Consider the following 24,828-nt stretch of genomic DNA (forward strand, 5'->3'; position numbering starts at 1 on the left):
TTTTGTATTCTGAAACACCAGAATTCTTTTCTCTTCTTTCCTCTGCTTCCCTCCCTACAAAAGAAGCAGTGAAAAATCTGAATTTTAACTTGTTATGATTATCTTCCGCATTTTTTTTTTGTCAGAAAAGATGAATAGCTAGAAAATTACTGAAAGTAATGTAAAGAAAAATGAGCATCTGCTACTGGAGTTTCTGCTGAGCTCAGTGGTATTTGGGGCTCGTGTGACAGCAGTGGGCAGGTACTGAGGCTGATGGGACCTCAGTGCTGTTCTGACAGGGGCTGTGGACAGGGTTTGTTCCCCATATAGTGATGGCTGGGTAGTAGACCTGGTTACTAAAACCGATCAAGGCATTTTTCCAAAATGTTTTATTGTGGGCCGTCTTCCTTTAGTTATGGTTTTGGTGATTGTTTGATCAGAAAAGAGTTTTTCAGGGTTGAGATGGGATGGGAGACGTCTCCTATCTTGATTCTCAGCTCACTCTGGATTAGGTATGTTTGTTAAAGTCTGTGCCTTGCCAAATGAATGCTCGACTTGGGTCCCCCATACCCCTGGTTTGTCCGCTGCCCGTGCTCCTGAATGCTGACTTGATTGAGTGACACTGGAGCCTCCCTCATGGCACAGATGGATACCCCTGCCTCCACACCTTCTCTTACCACCCCCTCTAGCTCCTGTAATTCTGCTGGGAGATTGTCAGAAGCTTGTGCCTTTCATCCCTGGAGTGGGAAGGCTTTTATTTATTTGGTTAATCCAAAAGTTAAGTGGGTGGGAAGATAAGTCGGCAGCCCCGTTCCCTTCGTCACATGGTACCAACTCTTGTTTCCCCTTGAGAGAGGCAGAGCAGATGGAAGGCAGAGATGAAATGAAGATCAAAAGTAAACAGTGTGATTAGGTTTTTGATAAAGGATAAAACACTTATCACATCAAAGGCGGTGAAAACCACATTAAATGTTTCCTGAACATTTCGTGTCCACGTAAGCATTAACTGTACTTGCCATGGGGACACTTGTATCAGCAAGTGGTGCAGCTGGGGGATGCTGGTGGGTGTCTACCCTCATGGCTGTGCTGTAGGTCACCTGCCTGGCCCAGGAAGGCAGAACTGGCAGCCTGCAGCTGTCCTCTGGCACCTTGAACCTCTCCTCCTGCAGCTCAGCTGGCCATGTGTTTGCTCAGGACTCCTTGTCTTGGTTTGCAATAGAATACGATTTGCCTGACAATCCAGGACACTCCTTTAAGCCTTCTCAGTCTTCCAGGTCTGGGCACTGGTTTTCCACAGATTTCAAGGCACTTGCAGATGTAGATAGGTGCAGAGTTTGTGGGTAACTTTTCTCCCAAGCACTGGTCATCCTTTGGTTCTGTGCTTTAGCTCAGTGAATCAAGTCCTGAAACATTTTGTGCAAGCAGCATCATTTGTAGTGAGAAGTGTCTATATCTCTTTTCATCCCTGTGCTGAAATGCTAGATGGTGCTGGCCAGTGAAGGAAGATAAAAAGATGTATGTTCCCATTAATTTTAAAATGGTGGCGCTGATTGCTCTGGCCACAGCTGGAGGACATAACATTTTGGTAAAATTAACCCAAAATGTTACCAGCCCAGCCCAGCAGCATTTGTTGTTCTTTTTTCCAGGCAGTGCTGAGTCCAATCTGCCTTTGCTTCCAGTTTATCACCTTGTTTTCCTGTAGGCAAGGAAGGAGGTGCATGCCCTGCCTTCTGCCACGTGGGACATTCTGTATAACACAGACCAGTCCCAGAAACAGTCTGCCCCTGGATTTTCTTTTTTGTTTTTTTAGCCAGTGCAGAAACATTTTCCCATCTCCTGGTGTCAGCCCTTCAGAGCACAGAGGTAGTTTAAATGCTGTGTGTGTGTGTAGCCCCATGTATCATCAGTCATTCTGCATGCTGAGGGTGGAAGTTTGCCCTTCGCTAACATCTCACCATCTCACTTCCTCCAGAGCACCATTTATCAACTGAAACTGGCATCCGATTTGCTTCTGAAATGAGAGGAACAGCAAAACATTGTATGTTGAATTGGATGAAAGTTCATGGAAGCACCTGCTGAATCACATGCTTAAATCTCATTGACTTCAGGTTCAGTCTAAGAGGTTTTCAAATGAGGTTTTGAGTCTTTTTTACCACATTCAAGCTGTTGTTTCCAGGAAAAGTGGAAAAACTTTTTATGACAAGATGGACTTCTTTACAAATATCTAATAATCTGGACTCAATTTTTACTTGCCAGGGTTTATATTAAAAAGCTCAGAAATGGGGCAATACTTGAAAGAAATGTGTGTGTTAGAGTCACAGAGAAGCCAAAAAGAAGAATCTCTTGCACTCATTAGTCCAAATTCCCACTTGAAGCAGGGCTTGAAGTTTGCTCAGAGTCTTGTCTAGCTGAGTTTTGAAAACCTCCCAGAATGGAAATGGAACATCCTTTCCAGGTCCCTCTTCCACAGTGCTCAGGGGATGATTTTCTCTTCAGCTGGTATTTCTCTGGGAGTGCTGCCTCTCATCCTGTCACTGCTCTTCAGGGGAGGGTCTGCCTCTGTCTGTGCTGCCTTTTCCATCATCCAAAGGGTTCAATAAGACAAATCTCCTTCGTTGTTTGCTTGTTTACCTCTCAGTGCTTCCCTTGTTTCTGTATTCTGTGAGTGATTGACAGCAGAACCTTGTCTGTGTATTTGGGCTCTTTCAAAGAAAGATCTTGTTTCTATTTAGTACTCTTGAAAAGAGAACTCTGGAAATGTATGAACAGAAAAAGGAGTTAGGCAGAGAAGCCCCTGTCCTGAATTCACGTCTGCCAAATGCTAATGTTAGTTATTTTTGAGCTTAGTAGTGCAAGAGGCTTTTATCCTTTGTACAGCTGGCCTCATCCTGCTGTATAAATGGAACACAAAAGGGAGCAAAAGGCATCTGTTAAAACCTTCAAGTCTTCTTTGGTGGCAAGTAAGGTGGCAATCGTGCACCAGCTCAGATATGACACAGGCCTTGCCTGAAAACTTGAGGTTACTCAGGAACTTCATAATAAATAAGTCAAATTTAATTTCTTGACAATATCCAAGACAGATGTCTCAGTGACAGTTGTACAGCTGTTTTATTTCCTTTTTTAAAAATGTACTTTTTCTTTAAAAGCATTACCATGTATTTCAGCAAGATTTCTCATTTAATATTATGCAAAAATTCAGGCAATATCCTGTTTAGATGGTTTCTATCTGATAATAAAAATGGCATTGACAGTGAGAGATTGCACCGAATAAATCATTAGTTGTGAGTTCTGTTTTATGCTGCAGCCAGGATGTGTCCTGTAAGTTCACAGCTGTTCTAACTTTTTCTTTTCCTCATCTAGACAGCTGTATGTCCATGAGATTTATTTCTTGATCTATGTGGACACAAAATCCTTTTTGGGATTATTGCCATAGAAACAAGCCATAACATAGAGCGTGTTAGAGGTAACAAATGGGATTTGGCAGTCCTTCCCATTTACTACACAGAGTCTGAGCTATGTGCTTCAAAAAGCAGCAATTACTTGCTCTCAGAGCTTTATTAACAGGCACATCTGCACATTCATTAGGACTAGATGCTTCAACTTCCATCCTGGCTGGGATGGCATTTACATATTCTGGTCCTTAAACTAAAATCCAACATCTAGTTTATTTTTCAGTCAAGGCAGGAATTGGTCAGGTTTGACATTTTGGTTCTTTTTTGTTGTTTGCAAATCCCAGAGACAGCCTGTGTGAGCCTCCCAGAAGGAGATAAGGGGTGGAACTGCTGGCTCCAGGGAACGCTCCCTCCTTTGAAGGATGAAGTCACCCAAGTTTGGCTTGTAAAGCCTGATCTCCCACGGAGCTGGGACTCGGCTCCAGCCTCTCCCAGGGCTTCCCACCCTGCCTGGCTTACAGGAATGATTCCCTTCTCCTCGGTGGCCCAGGGTGGCTCTGAGCTGGGGGAGTAGATGGGCTATGCCAGGCAGGGAAGGGTTTTTTGCAGGAGTGAGCTCAACAAGCTGTACCTGGAGCTGAGGCTGAGCTGACTGCCTGGGGCACAGCACAGCTGCTGATATCCATGGGGGAGAAAGGAAAACTCTAAATTCTATGCCAAATCCATGGGTCAGCTTTTGAAATGGTATGGGATAGTAAAGAGGCAGAAAAGCAGAGGGAACAGAACACAGAAAAGGGCAGAGGAATGTACGAAACCCCAAGGTGTGTCTGCTGGCTGTGTGTGCCCAAGGCCTGGCAGCGCTGTCACCGTGGCCCTGGGCCTTCTGCCATGGGAGGTCAGTGCTGGCTCAGCAGGGCACAGGGTGCAGATCTTGCTTGGCTCTGGTGCTCTTCTCTTATCTCTTTCCTATCCTCCCTTTTATGAGGTAAAATCAAACATGAAAACAACTAGTCAGGTCACAGAGGGGTCCCTTGCTCTGGATGATGCATTTGCAGACCTGGAAGGGAGCACACACTGTTCTTTTCCCATCCATGTCCTATAATGCTGCCTCTAGCTGAGAGAGGAGCAGCTTCCAGGAGGGATTTCAGAAGCAGCTGGAGATGCTTTAAAGCTCTCAGGGCAAAATCTCTTATCCCTCTGCAGCAATTCAAAAATGAAACAACTTTGCTCAACAAGAGGAACATTCAAAGCTGATTGTAAACCACAAAATCAAGATGAAACCTAGAATGCAACCTGAAAAACCCAAATAACTGAAATATAGGGATTTGAATCTGGGCTATGTGCTCAGAGTCTGCCTGGCCTCCTTTTCAGAAGTGCTGAGGACTGAGCAGCTCTAGTGCAGGCGATGAGCGCTTGGAATTTCTTTGAAACATTTATTTAGTACCTAAGTATAGATCTAGGACTGACTAACTTTGGGCTCCAAATATAGTTCAGATGTCTGCCTTCTCACTCTTCCTCATTTCTCTTTTCCTTGCTATTTAATCTCTTCATCCCACATTCTCTGTTTCCTCCAACTCCCTCCATTTTTCCGTCCTCCCCCAGCTGCCTTTGGTCCTGCTCCTATCTCCTCGCTCTGACACCTCTGCTGTCCCAGGGGAGCCGCTGGCATTCTCCAAGGTCCATCCCAAGTAAGCTCTAGATGGCACCCCTTTTCTCTCCTGCACACCCTAAATTCTCCCTGCCTCATTCTCAGGCTGGCAGAGGTTCAAACAAACTGCTTCATCCTGTTCGTGAACCTGCCGAGGTTTAAGTCCCAAGTCTCTCTCCTCTCCTGTGTGGGCCCGACCAGAGGTGGCAGTGAAAAGGGAATCATCACAGCCACTCTTGACTGGGGGGAGCCCAAAGTAGCTGCCATCACTTTCTGGCTCAAAAGCATAAATCAAAATGTTCCATTTTCTGTGTTCTGCCCATTGCAGGAGTGATCTGCCAGTGCCAGCAGTGGAAGAGATGTGGAGGTTATCAAGGAAAGATCATGTTAATTTTGTACATAGGAAGCTCTCATTAGTGTCTGTGTTGTTCAAATCAGCCAGAAGACAGAGTGACTGCGGATCTGATGGATGTTGTCCCTGTCTCTGTTGCAGGAAGGCATGCCCCAAACGCTGAGTTCTACCAGCATGTTTACCCCATGTGGCTTCAGCCCTCATCTACATACTTCAAAAGAAGGTGAACAAGGAGGACTGATCTTCCAGGATGGAAACCTTACCTCAGCATCTCTGGATGCTCTGATCCAGCATCTGATACCTACCACTGATTACTACCCTGAAGTAAGCAATTCACAGTATAATAAATGGTTTAATTTTGATGAATTGGGGCAGCACTTTATGCAAAAGTGCAAATGTGTTAAATTTTGAATTAAGAGGGCTCATTTAAAAGCTGCATACAATTAAAGCTTGGTAAATTGATGCATTGCTTTAAATGCTGTTTCACTGCTCTATAATTGTTCCCATGAAAAAGCAGATCCCAAAGATGATACTGCCTTTAAATAAGAGAACAGGGTTGGGGGAGCTGTCGTGGTGATGAATTAGTGATGTAGCAGTTGGAGCTTTTCAAAAATAGCAGCGCTTCCCAGAGAGGTTTAGAGGAAAACTGAAGCAAAAAACTCCCAAGTCTGAACTGGCATTAAATTAGCTGAATTTCAGTGGCTGCTGAAGTCATCCAGGTTTGCCTGTATGTACAGAGCATTCCCTTGGTGATGACAAAGATGCTTCTTCTGGTGGGTTTGTAATTTATGTAATTCACAACTTTGCAGTCACTGCACAGCATAGTCCAGATCCTAATCCTTGCTTCATCAGTGGAAATTAAGTGTTTCCTCACCACAAGTGTGAAGATCTAAACCGGAAGCAGGTTTATGGTCCTGCAAGCTATTGACTTCACTGGATTTTGTACATCCTCAGTGGAATTCAGACAGAGTTTGACTGGAAGACTTTTAAGTGCTAATATATCTCCGTGGCTTGTATTTCAAAGCACAGAGGAGCATTGACTTCTGGGTACTTGAGGAGACTGGGAAAGTTATCAATGCAGAGCAGGCAGCATGTTTTAAATTACCCGGAGCTCAGTTTCTGATCAGCTAAAAATAAGTAATAAAGAAGCATCTCAACTTAAAAAAAAAAAAAAAAAGGAACAGAAAGGCAATAAAAAATAGGTAATGGGCAGATCAGGCGGTGAGATTTTCATTAGGCAATGCATGATATGTAATATTATACCTGCTGCTTGGGAGCAGGGCTAGGGCTGGTGGAAAAGAGATAATTCAGGTGCAAGGATGCAAGGAGGGGTCAGGATGCAACAACTAAGACTTTATGCATGTATTTTAAATTCACTGCTGGAATAATTTGAATAATCCAAGGATTTATCCTGCAGACCTGCTTCCCACAGCTTCACAGATGTGGAACTGCATGTGATATGACTTGGCTGATAGAAATGAAATTTGGGGAGTTAATAGAATAAATGAAATATTGCTTAAAATAGGCTGGGTGATATCTGCAGGGCAATAGCAAGATGTGGCTGATGTGGGGGTGTCTGCAGCTCCCAGCCCAGTACAACACAGAGGTTCCTGCCCTTTTAGCTTTCCTGTCTCCAGCATCCTGGTTGGGCTGTCTCCTGTACCTGGCCTTGCTCCTGCACACTCTCTTCACTGGATGTTTGCCCAGGGTTTAGGCAACCAAGGGCTGGAAGTGGATGCTATGGAGGAAGGAGATGCTGCTGCCTCCTGTGCCCAGTGTAACCAATTCCATGGTCAGGAATTATGTCTTTTAGAGAAAAAGGTCTCGCCAAGTGGAAATGGAAAAGCTGTGAAGTTCAGGGCTTTTACAGTAAATACTACCCACTGTGTGGCTGCTTACAGCAGGTCTTCTTGTCTTTGTCCTGCAGAAAGCCTATATCTTTACATTCCTGCTGAGTTCCAGACTCTTCATCGAACCCCATGAGCTTTTGTCCCGAGTTTGTCACAAGTGCATTGAGCAGCAGCGGCTGGATGACCCCGTGCTGGACAAGGTTAGTTTATGTTTACAGCAGAAAAATGTGAGGTGTTTTCAGTGGGGAGAGGATTCTGGGGCTCTGGCATGTTTCCCTTGCCTCTCTTTAGATTGAAGGAATCTTTCTCATAAAGGATTTGCCACTGAGATCCTGACACGGAGGCATCCTGGTATCCATGTCTGAGAGCAGTGCTTCAGGCAGTAGTTACTTCAAATCTTCTTCTGATTTTCCCTTTCCCAGGGAAGAATCTCAGTCTTCCCAGGTGATTTTCCTTCTTAACTTCTTTAAGGCTCTGGGGAAGCCTGCAGGATGCAAGGAGGTAGGACACAACCCTCACACACTGTTGAGTGCAGATGTCCACACACCACTCTCTCTCCCATTTTTACTTAATGTCTCTGCCCCTTTGCTTTCTTGCTCCTGCTACAGTAATATTTCCCCTTGGCCTTCCCTGCCACTTTGAGCACTGTGTAACAGGGGGCAGGTGCCCACCACCCTCTGCCCTCAGAGCAGCACCAGTGGAGCACCAGGAATGGGCAGGAGAAGCAGCGGGGGCCTCACAGGTGAACAGAATGAGAAAATCCAAGCTGTTCCTGCCTCAGCACTCTTCCCACTTTGCCCCAGGGACTGTGCAGCCTGGTACAGTGTAGAGGAACACATGTGCATCCTCTGGCAGTGCCACAGACAGTGCAGAGGTGATGGGTCCCACTGGATGCTGCTCAGTGCTGGGTTCTGCCCAGGCTCTCCTTGCTGCATTGATGAACACTTGTCTGGTTTGTTATCTGCAGCAGGACATGCACCTTCAGAGCAGTGGAGAGGCTCAGAATATGCATTTCTTGGAAATTTCCAGAAATTCTGAAGTGGTTTTCAATATCAGGCTTTCCGTCTTTGAAACTGGAGTTTGGCATCAAATACTGAGTCACCAACATCAGACCATGTGCTTGTTTTTGCACAGGCAGCTGGTTCCATGAGTAGCAGGAGCTCTGCCTTCTCTGTGGAGAGTCATTCTCCAGAATGCTCAGCAATCCCAGACTCCAGTGTTAATAGAAATATTTGTATGGGGTAAACCATGCAAAACAAGTTTTCTAAAGGTGTGAGGTTCTGTTCTCCAATTCTATGACAGATACAAGTTTAGTAGGATTAAATGTGACCATTGCAAAGTTTTGCTGCTCATTAAACTTACAAGAAAATAAAAACACTGTCTTATTATGAAGACTTCTTATCTGCCTGAAGTTCTTCTGGGTTTTGTAGCAACACAGGGCTGGTGGGGCACGGCTGGTTTTGTGTTCCTGAGAGCGGGGCTGATTCTGAAACTTTGTACACAAGCAGCCTCCCATCCCATGCCCTGTGACTTGCACAAAGTCCTCTCCATCAATTCGTAATGCAGTTTACACAGCTGGAGCAAATGTCTCCCCAGACCTTTGTAGTTTCCAATAAAGCTTTCCCTTTAGCAGCCACCTGCTGGTCTTTGAGCCTGAGCTTAATGCTAGCTGACAGCAGTTATTTTTAGAGATGTGGTTCATTGAAACCTGTTGTTGGTGGAAAGCTGAAATATGCATTTTGACCACCTTGGTTGAAAAACAAAGAGCCAGGGAGCTTAAGTGTATAATTTTTCCTGATTGCAGGGTACACTTCAGCTGCAGTACGTGGGGATGCAGAAGAAGGCTGCTTGTTTCGGTCTGTGTTTTCTGTAAATAAAAATGCAGTTTGTTTTTTAACACCATTTCCTTTTCACATAATGGAGGCTGAAAGCTTTGGGAGTAGCCACACTGGCTGTCTTTTGAGATAACACTAATGCACCAGTTGTGCCATTCCTTGCATTTCCCTCCTTGCCCCATCCCAACTATTTCCACTGCCACATCCTCAGATGAATCTCCACCAGAAGTGGGCAGCAGCTGTATGCTGTGTGAGTGTCCTTGTCCCATCACAACCTTGAGCTCATGTGGGAAGAGAGCAACACTACCAGCAGCCCAGGTAAAGTTACAAAAGTGCTGCTGTTCTGTTCATCTTTTTCTTCATTGTGCATCTGCCACTTGTGGCACTTAGTGAAGCAGTTTTTTTCATACAGCCAGAAAGCAAAGGAGCAAAAAAACCTCTTTGATGGTCAAGAAATTCATTGCAATTTTTCAGAGAAGGTTGAAAACATAGAAGTGTTGTGAGTACAAAAGAGAAGAACAAATGTTTTGAATCAGCAAAAGGGCCAGATGTTTTAAAAAAAGGTATAAAAGTTGCACCAACAAAATGTCCATCCAACCATAAACAGGCCAATTGCATGTGCAGAATACTTAAATCTGCATGTAAAACAGGCAGTTGTGCATGCACCTGAGTCCTGGTACATTTTGCATGCCAAAATGTATTATTTGTGCACCACACTCTTTGTATGCATGTGTGCAGGTTTTGCAGGTGCAACACAAATGCCTTCTTTGAAAACCTGGCCCCATGTTCAGTGACACACACACACAGACTTTAATGAGTGAACATGTTTCAGTCCCTGTCCTCATTCAATGGTTTTCATTTCAGGCTCGAATCAGAAAATTTGGACCCAAAATCTTACAGTTGCTGACAGAGTGGACAGAGACATTCCCGTATGACTTCCAGGAAGAGCGGATGATTGGGCATCTCAAAGACATGATTCACAGGATAGCTCCATGTGATGAGGTGAGGATGCCTGACTTGGCATGTTCTGCTGATACATTAAGCTCATTTTCCCACTTGGTTCCTTCTTTTCCTATTTTTCCTGCATTCTGTTCCATGCCTCTTCCTGGATACTCCCAGAGGTTTTTTTCTCTAATAATGTAAAAACCTGTAGTATCTTCTCTGAAAGTCACATCTCTCTTTAGGTGCTCCTGGAGCAGTGAGCATTGGAATTTATCTCCTGCAATTGGAATTGTAGGATAATAGCATTCCCATTTTATAGAAGGAATATTTGAAGGCATAGCATAGACTGAATGTGCTGGTGACAATTCAAATAGCAGCAGAGCTGTGATCTCCCAAGTTAGAATCATAGAATCACAGGCTGCTTTGGGTTGGAAGGGACCTTAAAGACCATCTTGTTCTACATCCCTGCCATGGGCAGGGACACCTTCCTCTACACCAGGCTCTCCAAGCCCTGTTCAACCCGGCCTTCAGTGCTTCCAAGGGTGGAGCATCCACAGCTTCTCTGGATCTAAGTTTTTATATTCAAAGAAAATACTAATATTAGTGGACATGTAGCTTGTCTGGGAGCATGGAGGTGGCAGAAGACAGCCGTGTGTGGCCTGCTGAGCACAGACTCAGGCTAGAGGTCTGTATGGTCCTGAGTTCCAAAATGTGAGCTCTGTGTGTGGCACAGTGGGTCACAGTGAATGGAGCCTCTGGGAGACCTGCTTGCAAATTCAGGTGGGTGAGCCCCATAAATTAATTCAGAAACATTAAAAAGACCACAAAGTTCATGAAAATAATAAGCAAATAGTACACTGAGAGTCTGTAATTACTTCTAGGTTAACCATGGGATGTGGAAAAATTCAGTTCCATGGGCTACATGAAGGCCTGGCCTCGAGCCACAGAGGAGTTCAGTCCAGTAGAACACCAAGAACATACCCGTGAGGATGAGAGAGGGAAGAGGGGAGAGAGGACAGAAGGAATTAGTGGGGCTGCAGCACACGAAAAAATTACATTGGGCTCTTCTATGCCCATGAAATATGTCATAAATGGAAACAGCTGCTCTTGGACTGGGCTGGCATCATGTCTAGCACTTCAGGGAGCTGTAGGCTGGCATGGATTGACTGCCTGTGCTGGGCAGCCCGTGGGAGAGAAGGGGTAAGACAGGGAAGCTGTGAGACACAGTGGAGGTGAAGACAACAAAAAAACTCAGAGCCAAAGTGGCTTGAGTTGCATTAACCAGAGTAGTAGAATTCCTTCAAGGGAAAGAGGCAATGAACTTGCTCCTGGCCAGCCCCAGCCAAAGGCACCTTGCAGCCCTTCAGCATCAGAAGTGAGGGAAACCCATGCAGACCCTCCAGAGTTGTGTCCACTGGAGAGAAGGACCCAAAGGGTGGAGAGCAAGGACTTAGCATGTGCTCTTTAACAGCAGTAGTTGCCCTGGTGAAGAATCATAAATGCTGTAAATCAACTTTCTGGTTTATTTGCCTAACCTGAGCAAGTACTGCCCACCTTTGCTCCGGAGCGTGCACAGCTGTGTACAAATCTTTGTGGGTGCCCTGGGGGGCCTCAGACTACATTAGTTTCAAACCACTGTTTTCAGATATTACTAGGCACTGTAATTGCAAGTGATTATGCCTGGGCAAAATCAATAATTAATTTAAGAAACAGCTCATATCCTCCGAATGCAAATTTTCTTTTTTTTAAGGGACAGCACAGAAGAGTGATGGTGACCCTTAGTTTTTTGGAAGAAACTTGTTCCCATTGTGAGCCACAATGTTAAAGACTGAAGTTAAAGACTGAAAGATTTGTGATGTCATCCAGTCCATGTAGGTCAGTGCAGGATTTTCCCCTGCAGTGTCTGCTCCTGTTCTTTGTAGAGTCCACTTTCTAAAGGCTGTGATGTGCTTATAAAGGTGTCCATGCTGAGAAGCATTTCTTAGTAAGTGCTGTGATTTGCATTTAGAGTTAGAAATTTTAATTAAAATTTGAGCTCCTAAGCCACCTGCTGAGGCCTGCTGTCTTCAGAGGAACTTTCCTAGTTAAGAACGAAACATTTTCTTTAAATATTAAACAGTAGTGTGCTTCTTTTGACTGTTAATGTGGCAGTGAAGTGAAATTGGTTGATAAGTCCAGCATGCAGCCCCTGTACCATAGGGGGTCACTTTGTGGCAAGATAATTACCAGCACGTTGAAGGTAATGAACAATGTTGTTTTCAGTTAGTGGATGTAGTTTAAAAAAGGCAGGAAAGGCATTTAAAAGGACAAAAGCAGGATTTTTTATTTTTTAAAATTTCTCTCTCAAAGTGCACAGAAAAGCTTTCTAAGCAAGGGTGCACCCAACTGATTTCCAGTGAGTCTCTTCAAGAGCTCTGATTTCTGTGTAATTGTTTGTGTCCTTTAAGTGTGTCTCTTTTTTTTTTTTTTTTTTTTTCATTCTTTATTAGATGGTTGGCTTACCTGAGTCTTTGTTTACTGTTGTCTGTGTCTATTTTTTGTGCCATATTCCCTACAAAGTGAGGTGAAACTAGATCTCTTGATAAAGATTTATTGAAAGACTGGCTAATATGCATGTCTTTCAAGCAATTTTTTTGTAGCTTTTTGACCTTTTGGCTAAACTATGAAGAATTTGATAATGCATAGACAAGTCTGGTCCAAGAGTTTTCAGCCAAACTCCTTTTAGAAAGAGGAGCTGGGTTTCCAGCCAAGTCTTTTAGCCAGATGTTTTTTATTCATTAGAAGGTTTGGCTTTCAGTGCTGTCCCCCCACCCCCAAAAAACTGAGTTTCCCATTTACAAAATAAGTCACAAAATGCCAAATATGTCACTATTTGAGTTTTCACTAAAAAATCACACTGTGTTCACAGAGCTTCATAAGCTGAGGTTTGCAAACACACCTGGATGTAAAACAGAGAAATATTTAGATGGTGGTCAGTAGTTTGGGTCCAGAACAGTCTTTTTAGTCAAAAGTGTGACCATCTGTTGACATGAGGATTTACATGAAGAAGGCTTTTCTTGGAGCTAATATACATCAGTAACAAATAAAAACTGAAGGAGTGGGGTTTTCCTCAGTCAATTTTCATTCCACCTTTGGGATTTGATTCCAAATACATTTTGTGTTGTCATTCTCCAAGATACATGCCTCCTGCCTTCTGGGTACTTGCTTCATTTCAGATTTAACAGCTCTGTTTCACAAAAAAGAGCCTGACTTATCCTGCTCATCTGGTACATGCTCTAGCCCAGCTCTAGAGAGCATCTTCCTTAGTGAAAGGAGAGCAATGTGAGTCCAAGAGAGTAATGAAACCTTTTGTTAGAAAAGCTGCATCAAAGTTACAAAGTGTTCTGGCAAAAGTTGAAGCACCTGGGATGTTCTAAAGGTCTCCAGCCTCTCCTACCCTGCCATGAAGACAGAGTAGGTGGGAGAAGTTACTCTTCACTGTGAAGCAGGAGGAAGTGCTATCTCCAATGTGCAGATTGGATTCTGTGCAGCTGAGATGAGCACTGACTCTGGTTTCTGGTTCCTTGAACACTTAAAACAGGAATGCTGTCAATGCCTAACACTGAAGACTATCTTCAGCCTACAAAACTCTGAAGACAAGGGTTGGATCTAAACCATGGGATTACTTCCCAAAGGCTCACTTGAGTTGCATCCAGCTTGGGACATGACATAGGCGTGTGTTGTTCTTTGTGGTGAGGCACAGTCTAGCCAAGGACATTTCCAACTAACCTTACCCTTAGAACCCACCCACCAGTTCTGTTATCTCAGTTTTGTGATGTCTGCATCTGTCAGTCATGAACAGTTGAAGTAATTTCTTTCTGCCCATCCTCCATGGCCACAGACTCCACTCATTGTCTGTAAAGAGTTACTCCAGCTCTGAGAACAACCTGGGCAAGTTGGTAATGATGATCCTGCAGCACATGGCTGTGCTTGGAATACAATATGAGCTTCTTTCAGTAGCAATTAACATTTGGATATTAAATACTCAAAGCTACACAATGCTCCAGCCACTCCAGCTGGATAGCAAGCAGCTGTGAGCTTCTTCTGCATTCAGGTCAAAAGGATGGAGAAAATAGCATTAGAAACATTTCTTGTTCCTAATAAATAAGGGTTGACAAAGCAGCATTAACAGGTAGAGTTCTCAGCCAAAATGTAGCTGACATAAGAGATAGGTACCAAAAGCTGCTGTGCTCCAGAAAGCTGCAGTAACTCTTGTGGTAGCATTGCCTCTCCTTTGAACCTGATGTTGGCAGGAATCTGGAGTATCAGTGCCAGCCCAACCCACCAGTCCCTGCCTGCCTCTTCTCTTGACTGCAGTCAGAGCACAGAATTGTAATTAAGCCAACTGGTTATTCTGAAATAGGCTTGTTGGAAATAAAATGGTAACCTGTTGCTGGCTTAGGAGTATTTTGCAGAAAGGAAAATCCAGCACAAAAAACCACTCCAATGTCAAGTTTTCTGGGTGGCTTATGTTTCTCTCCCTGTCTCTTCAGGCTTACTGGAAAAAGATGAATCAGCTCTTGCAAGCCCTGAATCAGAAGCTTGCAACCCTCAGCCATGGGCAAGAAGGGATTGTCAAGATCAGTACTGCTGTCTCTGATAAGCTGGTTGCCTTTAAAACTAAACCTCCATCAATTCAGAGAGAAATCCTGAGTGTCTGCAGCGACCCTTACACCCTGGCTCAGCAGCTGACACATGTGGAGCTGGTAAGTGGGAATGGTTCCCAACTTCTGCAGCCAGAGATGTTATTTTAAGCCATCAGCTGCTAAGTATTCCAGACATAACCAAAAAATGTCTGCACTGCTGCAGCATATCCCCTGCTGTATCAGCACTGCAGCATGAGGCAGGGTTTGACGGGTTAAGAGATGTTTGAGAAGAAAACTATATATCAGAGTGTCCCTGTGCAGCTTGGAGCAGGTCACTGCACTTCAGCTTGCTAATTTGTGAAATGACAGTCCTATCCCAGCAAAGTCAAGTCCCAGGAATGTCACTTCTATAAGGTGCTCAGAGCCCCACAAGCTCTGCAGCTGCTGTTTAAATGGCCGGTCATTAACCCTTTTATAAATTTGGAAGAAATGTTAGCAGTTCAAATCTGTTTCTCAGATATACAAAGCAGTGGGTTGTCTGATGTGCCTTTCATTCTTCCCTTTGGGATTTGGTGCATGGACACATACGGGTGTGCAGATACCACCCCCACAAATTGCTGCTGTTCCCCCTGTGCTGGGCTGCATTCTGCTCCCAAACAGGCTCTTGTGTGAAAAATTGCAGTGCTGTGGCCTTGGTTGTGCTGTTGTGCTGCACACCCTTCTCCCAGGGTCAGGTGCTCCCCACAGACCTCCTGGGTGTGCACAGAGAACATAAAACATTGCTGCCATCTGCAGATCTCTTGTTGCTCTGGTGCCCTACTGCCTGTCCTCCTTCCCTCTGCTCATCCTTCAGGGGAAGGATGGAAAAACAAAGCATGAAATGCACTGTGGATTGCAGTGAGTGTTAGGAAATCAGAAATTTGGATTTCTGAAGATAGTATTTATTCTGTTTGTCAAGAAGTGGAATGGATAATTTTCAGAACCTGCAGCTTTGGCTCTCTTTGCTTTGTGTAACTTAATCCAGAGAATAGAAGTCCTTTTGCATGGAGTTTTGCCTTGCTTTTGTTTTTTTTCCTCTTCCACAGTGCAGCTGTCTTCCAAGGGGAAATTCCCTATAACTGAGGCATCACTGCCTTTTTAAAACAGATGCAGCTAGAGATTTTAATTCCACTGTGCTGTAATCAATTCTCTTTACTTTCTTGTTCATTGCTATGTCTGATATATCAAGTGCTCTGCACTGAAACTGTCTGATGCTTATTTGTTAGTAAGAATTATTTGATACTTATTTAAAAGAGTTATTGATTAGTAAGAGCCCTATACAGTTATCAGTGTTTAAATGAGAGGCCCAGAGAAAAAGCATAGGACTAGACATAAAATTTTCCCTTGACCAGAATTACCATTTATTTTATTGTTGCTTGAGTATTCTAAGTTTTGACTGTAGGAATTACAGAATACCTCCTCGGAAATACCTTTGTGGCCTACAACCTACTGAAAATATTTATTTTTCTAATAAACACGTTTAAGGAGAGTGAAAAGTCTAGCAGGAAGGTCAGTGTGTTGGAGCTGCCATGTTTTTCCAGGAGCTGCTGGAGGTGGCCTCTCTTACTAAGAGAGATTTGGATGCTTTATTTATTCTTGGTTTGCTTAGTGCCTGGGACACTCTCCAGTGTAAGCAAAGCCTTTAATGTGTCACGAGCATCCTCAGTGACCCAGAGCCATCACCCCAGGGCAGCACCTGAGGGCCAGTGGGCAGGAGCCAGGGCAGAGCCCTGTGTGGGCAGCTAGCAGAGGATTGCTGTGGACTCCAGATAACAGCATTACTGCCATTGTAACAGCTGGAAAACAACTGGCTGCTGAGTGATGCTGGACCACAGCAGGTCTGAGGGAGCACCAAACAGAACTGATGTCTGCGGGCTCCCAAATGAAGCCCTGTGCATCCAGCACAGTGGAGGGGATTCTTATTGTGGCTTGTCAGTAATGAGATGTATTTATTCTAATTTTCATCTTTCTGCTGACATAGTTCTAATTGTTGTTATGAATTTTAATGTCCGTTAGTTGGCTGTCTGCAGTTCAGTGACACCACTCAGAGCTGACAGAAAATGATGCTGTTTTATCAAGAGAAACAGAAGATATTCTGAGGTGCTTTCTTATTTTTCCCTCTCTCTTCCCACTCCCCTACCCTCAACAGGAAAGACTAAGTCACATTGGACCTGAGGAGTTTGTGCAGGCATTTGTACATAAGGACCCTCTGGATGGCACCAAGGTATGGCTTCTCCACATGCAAAGTGTTTCCTGTGACCACAGCTTGTCCACTTGTGACAAGGTCCCCAAGAGCAGGACCTGAGTCACAAGCTGGCATGGGCCAGGCCAACTGGTGACCTGTGTTGTCATGGCAAGGCAGAACCTGTTGGCAGAGCTGGCACTGGCAGGTCACTGCCATTCCTCCCTGGTGACAAACTAGCCACCACCCTGGTGTGCTTTCGGACCTGTTCCTCCCGAGCTGCTTTGACTGGGACAGATGCTTGTGGCTGTACACAGCCAGGGAATGTCTGCTGCTCTGGTGAAGGACTAAAGGCTCTGGGTGTGATGTAATGGCCTCAGTGTGTGCCCAGACACCACAGCCATGAGTCAGTGCGTCATGAATCAACTCTTCTCTCCCTACACAACAACCCAAAGCACCACAGGGAGCAGAGTGCCTGATCAAGGCTTCATCCAAAGGCTGTGAAAGCCACTTGGAGTCTTTCCACTGATTCCACTGAGGTTTGAAGTAACATTTCAGTGAGTGCTTCAGTAAGGAAAGAGGCTTCCTAGCTGGAGAGTCAGAGATTTCACATACTGTCTGAAAAGAAAAGGTGGGAAATTCTTGCCCTGAGCTGCGAGTACATTCTCACTGAGATCATACATCAAGGGCTGAATTTCCTCATTGGATGCCAAAGGTACCAGGAAGACCTCTGCTTGTAGAGCTGCAGAAGAGCACCAAAATAGCTTGTAATGGTGAAAAGATGGATGGATGGATGGATGGATGGATGGATGGATGGATGGATGGATGAAACATGCAACATTGGGCCCTTTCCTTCTTGGACTTGTGGAGATTCTGCAGTTTGTTTCAGCAGGAGGGAAATAGGCAGAGATGGAGTTCCAGGTATTCTGGGCATTGATCACATTCCTTAGAAAGGTGCTTAAAGGCAGCAAATGTGTGTCAGAAACATGCAGAAACACAAGATACCAAACCAACCACAGTGAGATTTCAGCCACCTGGGCTTCAAGTCAGCAAGGCTGATCACAGTGGGGGGAGTCTGGAGCTTTTCTTCGTGCTCTCTGTGGTTGATTTAGAAAAGCTTCTGTGCCAAGATACAGCCCAGGGGGAGAGCATTGCACGCAGAATCAAAAAATAGTTTAGGTTGGAAAAGACCTCCAAGATCATCACCTCCAAACCTTAACTCAGAACTGCCAAGGCCACTACCATACCATGTCTCCAGGTGCCCCAGGTGCCACATCTTTTGAACACTTCAGGGATGGTGATTCCATCACTTTCTTGGGCAGCATGTTCCAATGCCTGACTGCCCTTTCAGTGAAGAAATTTCTCCTAATATCTAATCTAAACCTCTTCTGGCACAACTTGAGGGCATTTCCTTTTGTCCTGCTGCTTGTTACTTGAGAGAAGAGACCAACTGCCCTCTGCCCTACAACCTCCTTCCATCGAGCTGTGGAGAGCAAGAAGTTCCCCCGTTTTGTCTCCAAAGCTCCCTCAGCTGCTGCTCCTCAGATTTGTGCCCCAGCTCCTTTGCCCTTCTCTGGACACATCTTTGGACAAAGTAGCACAAACCTGATGTGGAATCATATTCCCTGACCCCTGCAGAACATCTCTGTCAGACAGAGGGAGTTGGCTCAGGTCTGAATTCCCTCCAGCTGGAGATCAAATTAAACATCTTTCTTGCGTGAGGGCTTCAAAAGGCTTCACTTATGAATGTTTATCAAGCATTCTGAGCTGCAGATGGAAGATGCTTGGGAGGTGCTAAATATTGCTGCCATTTATAAAGCTTAACCTTTAAAAAGCAGTCTGTCTCCACTTTACTGTTGCACATTTCTCACAAGTTTTGCGTTATTAGCTGTGGCTCTTACGCCCTGGCACAGGACAACAGTTCTGAGATGGAAATACTATTTTCGGATCAAAACCTGAGGTTTGTGTGCTTTTTGCTGTAATAGGAAACAAGAAACAGAGCATGTGAAAAGCAGTTAGACTGGGGCTGATTCGGGTTTCCTTTGGGTTTTTGATATTTACATGCTGCTTGCTAACATTTACTTTTGAGATGCTGTAAAAATACACTTTTATTGTGTTTGTAGTCTATTCATAAAGTGGCTCAGAATTTCAGTCCTGTTAGGATTTGTTCCTCCATAGCATGGTACTGTGATTTCTGTTCCTAAACACATCTGTGTACAGAATCACAGGTGAATATTTTCTTACTTTGAGTTACCTTGGGAGTCATATTAAGCCACATTTCCAAAGGGGTTCTTAGTCACTGGTGTACCTTACATAATATGGGTGATCCCATTGACATTAATGGATCTTTGCTTATGCATTATGATTTTCCTCTTAGTGGTGTGTGTTTATGGTACCTCTGGGAAACTGATCATCCTAATAAAACAAAAATCAGTATTCTCTGGTACCCTCTAGTGGATGTTACTGACTGTTCAGACAAATCTCTTGAACTTTAGAGAGCTGAGTGTCCTAGATGGATTGTCTAAGAGTTTAAAGCTGGGCAAAGCACTTGAATTTTTACAATCCCAAGCAAAATATTCAGACTGTGTGAACTGTCCCATCACTCCTCTGAAGTCAAATTTTCTGTTGATGACAAAGGAGCGGGAAGAATTCAGCCAAGTATCTGCTCACATAGCCTGTATCAGTTATGGGAATTTATGTTAAGTTTTATATAAATAAGTGAAAAATATGCTTCTTGTAATGGCTCTTATCAGTGAAATGCCTCTGGCATGTTTGACCTGTTCAAACATAGCCATCCAGGCAGAGCTGGTTGCTAAGAACCTGTTTTTTCTGAAAACTCACTAAGGAAAATAGTGGGGTTTTTTCATAAAAAATCAACCAGAACTGCATTTCATCTTGTTTATCTCTTGTACACTTGACTAAATTCTGGTCCCTCCCCTGCAGAAAAGGGCTGTGGGTGATTTTATTTACTGAGGTGGAGGAAATCCTGGAATCAAAGTCACAAACTGAGCCTGCTGTGGAAGACTGTGCCTGTCTTACTTTGTCTGCACATCCTTGTTGAAGTCAGAATCCTGCAGTGCCTCAGCTGTTCCTATCCCAGTGAACAAGGGTCAGTGCAGACTCTCAGTGAACACTTGCTGCAGGCAAAAGGGGGCTGTTTTCTGGACACCAGTGTGAATTGTACAGTGTGACACACCCAGGTATCCACAGGATTTTTAAAAGGGGCCCTTAAATGCACAGTCTTCCAAGAGAAGAGAGAGATGTGGCCAGTAATTACCTTTGTGCAGTATTTCTCTTAGTGATCAGGTCACTGACTGGAACACATTTATATCTTTCTGTGCTTTTTTCCCCTCAGACTTGTTTCAGTGAACAGAAGAAGACGAGTAACCTTGAGGCCTATGTGAAATGGTTCAATAGACTCTGCTATCTTGTAGCAACAGAAATTTGCATGGTAAGTTACAAGTATGCACCACATTTTACCATATACCTGAAGTACCACTCTGAGATTTTGTATTAATAAGCAATCCTGGGGATTTATTTCTTATGATCCAGCTAAGCATCTGATGGTAAGTTTTAGTAGTGTTGCACTTGCAGAAGAGACCTGATAAATGACAAACATATTGCAAAACAGAGGTGGTGGCGCACAGGGGAATGCACTTTTCTCTTGATGTAGTAGGAGCACAGTGTGGAATAATGAACCCTGCAGGGAAAAAGAGAGGAAAAAATGCCTTGAGTTATCCTGTGAGATTTCTGCCAGCAAAGATTCTAGCAGAGCCATATTTGTTATCTGTCATCCTAAAGATCTGCTGTGTGTGTGAATTCCCACTGCATGGCTCTCTGTCCTGCTGCCCATGAGTGTGGCTGTGATGTGGTCGACGTTTCTTGTAGTGGTTTTAGTTTGTTTAACTTGGTCCCATCAAAATGAAATTCATGCATTCCTCTTTGGAAAGGGTATGGAAGGGAAGAATACTCTTAATAGTTTAAAGAGCCAGGATAGCCTGTGACACATAAGATTTACCATTTGAAGATCATCTTTGGAAAAGTTAGGGTGATTCCAGTACAATTAAAATGTGAATTTAAAATGCTATCATTTGGTCTGGCTATATTGCTAAAGGGACATGAGAGGGAAAGGGATTAATGCAATGAAACAAGCTCTTTCTGAGACAAAGATGCTGCTGTTGCAGGGGTGTGAAATCCTGCCCTTGGGGAAGTCTGTGCTGATGAGCCCACGGACTTCAGGGAGGCCAGCAGGGAGCTGAGGCTCTGCTTGGGCTGCCTGTTCCAGTACTGAGACAGCCACTGGGGCTGGGAATTGCCTTGGATTTCTTCTGTGTCACTGCAGTGAAAGCTTTGATTTCAGAGGCTGCCAGTCACCAGCATCCACTGGATTGCTGGAACAGAATTAGGGCCAGTGACTGAAAGCAGATGGCCCAAGCTGTGCATGAAGCCACGCTATGCATGGAACAAATGCTTAGGATGACCTCCAGTTCTGCATATGCTCATTACAGATACTCATTTATTTTAATTTACAGCCTGCAAAAAAGAAACAGCGAGCACAAGTCATCGAATTCTTCATTGACGTTGCCCGAGAGTGCTTTAACATAGGGAATTTTAATTCACTGATGGCAATCATTTGTAAGTACAGCTTCTAACCAGGTCTTCCATCAGCTGTCACAGATGAAAAAGCAAACCCAGCTCTTATCAATGGCTCTGTTTTTTTCTCTCTCACTCGTAGCTGGAATGAATATGAGTCCAGTTTCCAGGCTAAAGAAGACTTGGTCAAAAGTGAAAACAGCCAAATTTTTCATTCTGGAGGTAAAAAAAATTCCTGATGCACTGCTTTAATTATATTCAGGATATTTTTGTTTGGGAATTTTACATTGTTATCTGGGTGTGAGATGTCTGGAGACACATTTCAGAGGCAGAGAGCCTGATTCTAAGCTGAAATATCCCAGATGTAGGGAGGAGGGTGTAAAGCTGATGATATGTAGAGGGAATTCAGAGTACTCAAATAAATAAGAAGAATGTTAAAAACCTTTAAAAACCCCAAAGTATGAACACCACAGTGCTTCTGCTGATGCATTTTTTGTTTGGCCATGGGCACAATGCTGAATGTAAAGCTCCCAATCTATACCTTGGAGGTTGAGTGAACACCCCACAATATTTGGCATTGAGAATTCCAGGATTTGGCACACATGGAATGTGCAGTGCTTATTCTTCACATAAAACCTCAGTAAGCTGTCAGTAGGAATATCAAATGTATAAACAGCCATGGGCTGCAGACCTCTCATTGCACCCTTGGTGCGTGGGGCTCTGCAGGCATGTGGATTTTGAAGATGTACATTTTGAAGATGGAGGAGGCTCTGCTCTGCTCACGGTTTGCTACAACTGAGTGTAAAATTGTCTTTAGAAAGCCCAGGCTGCTTTCTAACCAAGGCGTGTTATTTTGTGCTTGTAGCACCAGATGGACCCTACTGGCAACTTCTACAACTACCGGACAGCGCTGCGGGGAGCTGCCCACAGGTCCCTCACCGCGCACAGCAACCGGGAGAAGGTGCGTGTGAACACAGCCCACGGTCTGCACTTCTGCTGCCACTCTGTGGCTCAGTCTGCACGGGGCTGGGCTGCACTTCTGCTGCCACTCTGTGGCTCCAACACTTGATGCAGATGCTCTCCTCCCTTCTGTGGGTCACCAGTGCAAAGCCTGTGTGCTTCAGGATGCAGCCAGAAGTGTAAAATGTGGGGGGAAAACGTGGTTGAAAGAGTCTGGGTAGGATCAAAGCAAATCTTTGTGGGCTTGCTGCCAGACATTGGGAGGGTTAGAGAGGGCAGGACACACAGCATGGAGAACTTTGTTGCAAGTGTCTCTACATCCCTGGAAAATTCACACTGTTTAGATTGATAAAGATGATGGAACAGGTATTCCAGGCTGAAAAGAGTTGTATTTTGGTGATGGAGCATGAGCCTGGCAGACCAGGTGGAGCTGTGCTTTGTTACAGCTGTGCCCCAGGCTCTGGCACAGAAGCCCCTGTCGTGTGTTGTGTGAGGTGAGATGGAGAGCAAAGGGCACAGCCATGGAGGCGAGGTGGATCTCCATTTACATCAGGGAAAGATGATTTACCACAAGTCCTGCAAGGGAGTCTAGTCTAAATCCATTGCAGCAAATTCAGGGTGATATTCTGTCCTTGTGAATTTTCATTTCATTTGGTTGTTGCTGGCATCTCAGTGAGTGAGAACTGAAGTGTTTTATCAGTGTTCGTGGCAGATGTGGAGCTTTCTGACATGTCACTGATGCTGCAAAAATCAGATTGACAAGATGTTAGAGTGTAGGATCCTCCTGGTTTGTGCATCGATGTGTTTCTTGTTAATTTTCTTACTCCTCCATTAAATTATTTTCTTTTCTTTTTTTTTTTTTTTTTTTTAAAAGAGGGTTTATGTTTTACACTACAGTTGCTCATAGTCATAAATGGGTAATCTCTGCACTAAGCATGGCAAAGCTAAAATAGATGCTGCATGAACAAGCACAATATGGAATTTAGTATTCATTCACTAGAGGAGCCAGGCCAGATGCTAATCTCACACCCCTGTAAATTTGATGTAAATCTGCTGAAGCTAATGGAATCTCACAGCATTTACAGTGAAATGAGATCAGCATCTGGTGGCAGGCTGACTCAGCTGCAATGGGAGTGCACTGAGTTGTTCTGAAAAGCACTTCTCTATGCAAAGGAGAGATCATTTGGATGTGTGTGACTAGAAAAGCAATTCTTTCAACTCTCACACACTTCAGTAAGGACCTGTCAGTCTGATATGCTTTTGCAGTTTAGCTCTTCTGCGACCATCACAGATATTCAAACCAGTTGCTTTATTGTTTGACTTAATTTCCTGTGAAGTTAGCAATCTCTGTCATACCTCTACCCCTAGCTGGTTAATACTGATGGCAGAGATGTTATTAGACTGAAAGGAATCTATTGTACATCAGAAAGAGCCCATATTCTGTTTTCCTTGTGTAGACAACATTAGTTCAGGAAAATGCTCCAGGATGTGATTTGGTTGCTGCTTATACTGGGTATTTTACAGTGTCAGATACAGCAGATCATGTAAAGCTTTCTGTAGGATTAAGGAATTTTGTTTCTTTTTATAAGCAAGATTATAATTTAATTGTTTTAATGAACATGAACACATCCAAAAGAACATGATGACTTCTTTTTGATAGATGTTACATTGTTTCTTGGCAAACTCATAGCAAAGCTCACTCTGAAGAACATTTTTATCTTCAAACTGAATTGTGCTCGCAGAGGGGTGTACTGGTTAGTAAGCAAGTCTGGTTTTGTCTGTGCAGTCAAATGACCTGTGCCAGCTCCAAAATGAAGTCATTCCACTGGGAAACTGCATTGTACTCATGGCATAGCTCTGGCTTTGAAATGTTGGGAGTGTGTACAGCACAGCACTGTGTGTTGTTGCTGTCTGATACTGTGGAGACAGAACAAGTCAGATCTCATTAACTTTCTTCTTTCTGCAGGAGGCAATTGTCCTTCAGCATGTGGGTGGGTTGGATGGCATGGAAGGGGGATAAAAATGGAGAGAAATATGAGTTTCTGGCACTAACCCAGGTTTTATGCTAGCAAAGTGCCTGGAGTGAAGCCAATATTACAGTATAATTGTAACAACTTTTGCTGGTTTTCCTACAGAAATTTGGAAAGCAAAACAATACAGGGTAATATATTTTTATTGGGAAAATAAATGGTGACCAAAATACAGCAATTCCATGGAAATGTGTAGAGAATTGGTATGTCTTTTTAGCACCTTTTGGAAGAGATGAGAACAAGCTCTGCCATGTTCTGAGCTGACTGGGGGCTCTGTAGCTGTGTTACCCTGGCATCCAGCCCACATTTGTGTACCTTTCCTCTCAGCAAGGCTTCTCCTTCATCTTTAGTACCACTAATGGTGCTGACCTTTCTCCCAGGCAGTGGAGCAGGACAGAACA

The 24,828-nt window shown here is 44.1% G+C and overlaps 1 protein-coding gene across 1 annotated transcript in view; it reads left to right on the plus strand.

Annotated features, from left to right (window-relative positions):
* The window catches only part of RASGEF1C (RasGEF domain family member 1C), a 67,124-nt gene that overhangs the window by 35,336 nt on the left and 6,960 nt on the right, over positions 1 to 24,828 (plus strand). Inside the window, exons 2-10 of the mRNA XM_041397799.1 lie at positions 5,513 to 5,695; positions 7,299 to 7,421; positions 9,921 to 10,058; positions 14,531 to 14,743; positions 16,812 to 16,886; positions 20,200 to 20,295; positions 21,377 to 21,479; positions 21,580 to 21,659; positions 22,303 to 22,398. Of these exons, the coding sequence (XP_041253733.1) occupies positions 5,519 to 5,695; positions 7,299 to 7,421; positions 9,921 to 10,058; positions 14,531 to 14,743; positions 16,812 to 16,886; positions 20,200 to 20,295; positions 21,377 to 21,479; positions 21,580 to 21,659; positions 22,303 to 22,398 (1,101 nt within the window). The 5' untranslated portion in view covers positions 5,513 to 5,518. The remainder of the gene's footprint in view (positions 1 to 5,512; positions 5,696 to 7,298; positions 7,422 to 9,920; positions 10,059 to 14,530; positions 14,744 to 16,811; positions 16,887 to 20,199; positions 20,296 to 21,376; positions 21,480 to 21,579; positions 21,660 to 22,302; positions 22,399 to 24,828) is intronic.

The sequence above is a fragment of the Onychostruthus taczanowskii genome, unplaced genomic scaffold (genome assembly GCF_017590055.1).
Source record: "Onychostruthus taczanowskii isolate IOZ18803 unplaced genomic scaffold, ASM1759005v1 scaffold14, whole genome shotgun sequence".
Taxonomy (NCBI): Eukaryota; Metazoa; Chordata; class Aves; order Passeriformes; family Passeridae; genus Onychostruthus; species Onychostruthus taczanowskii.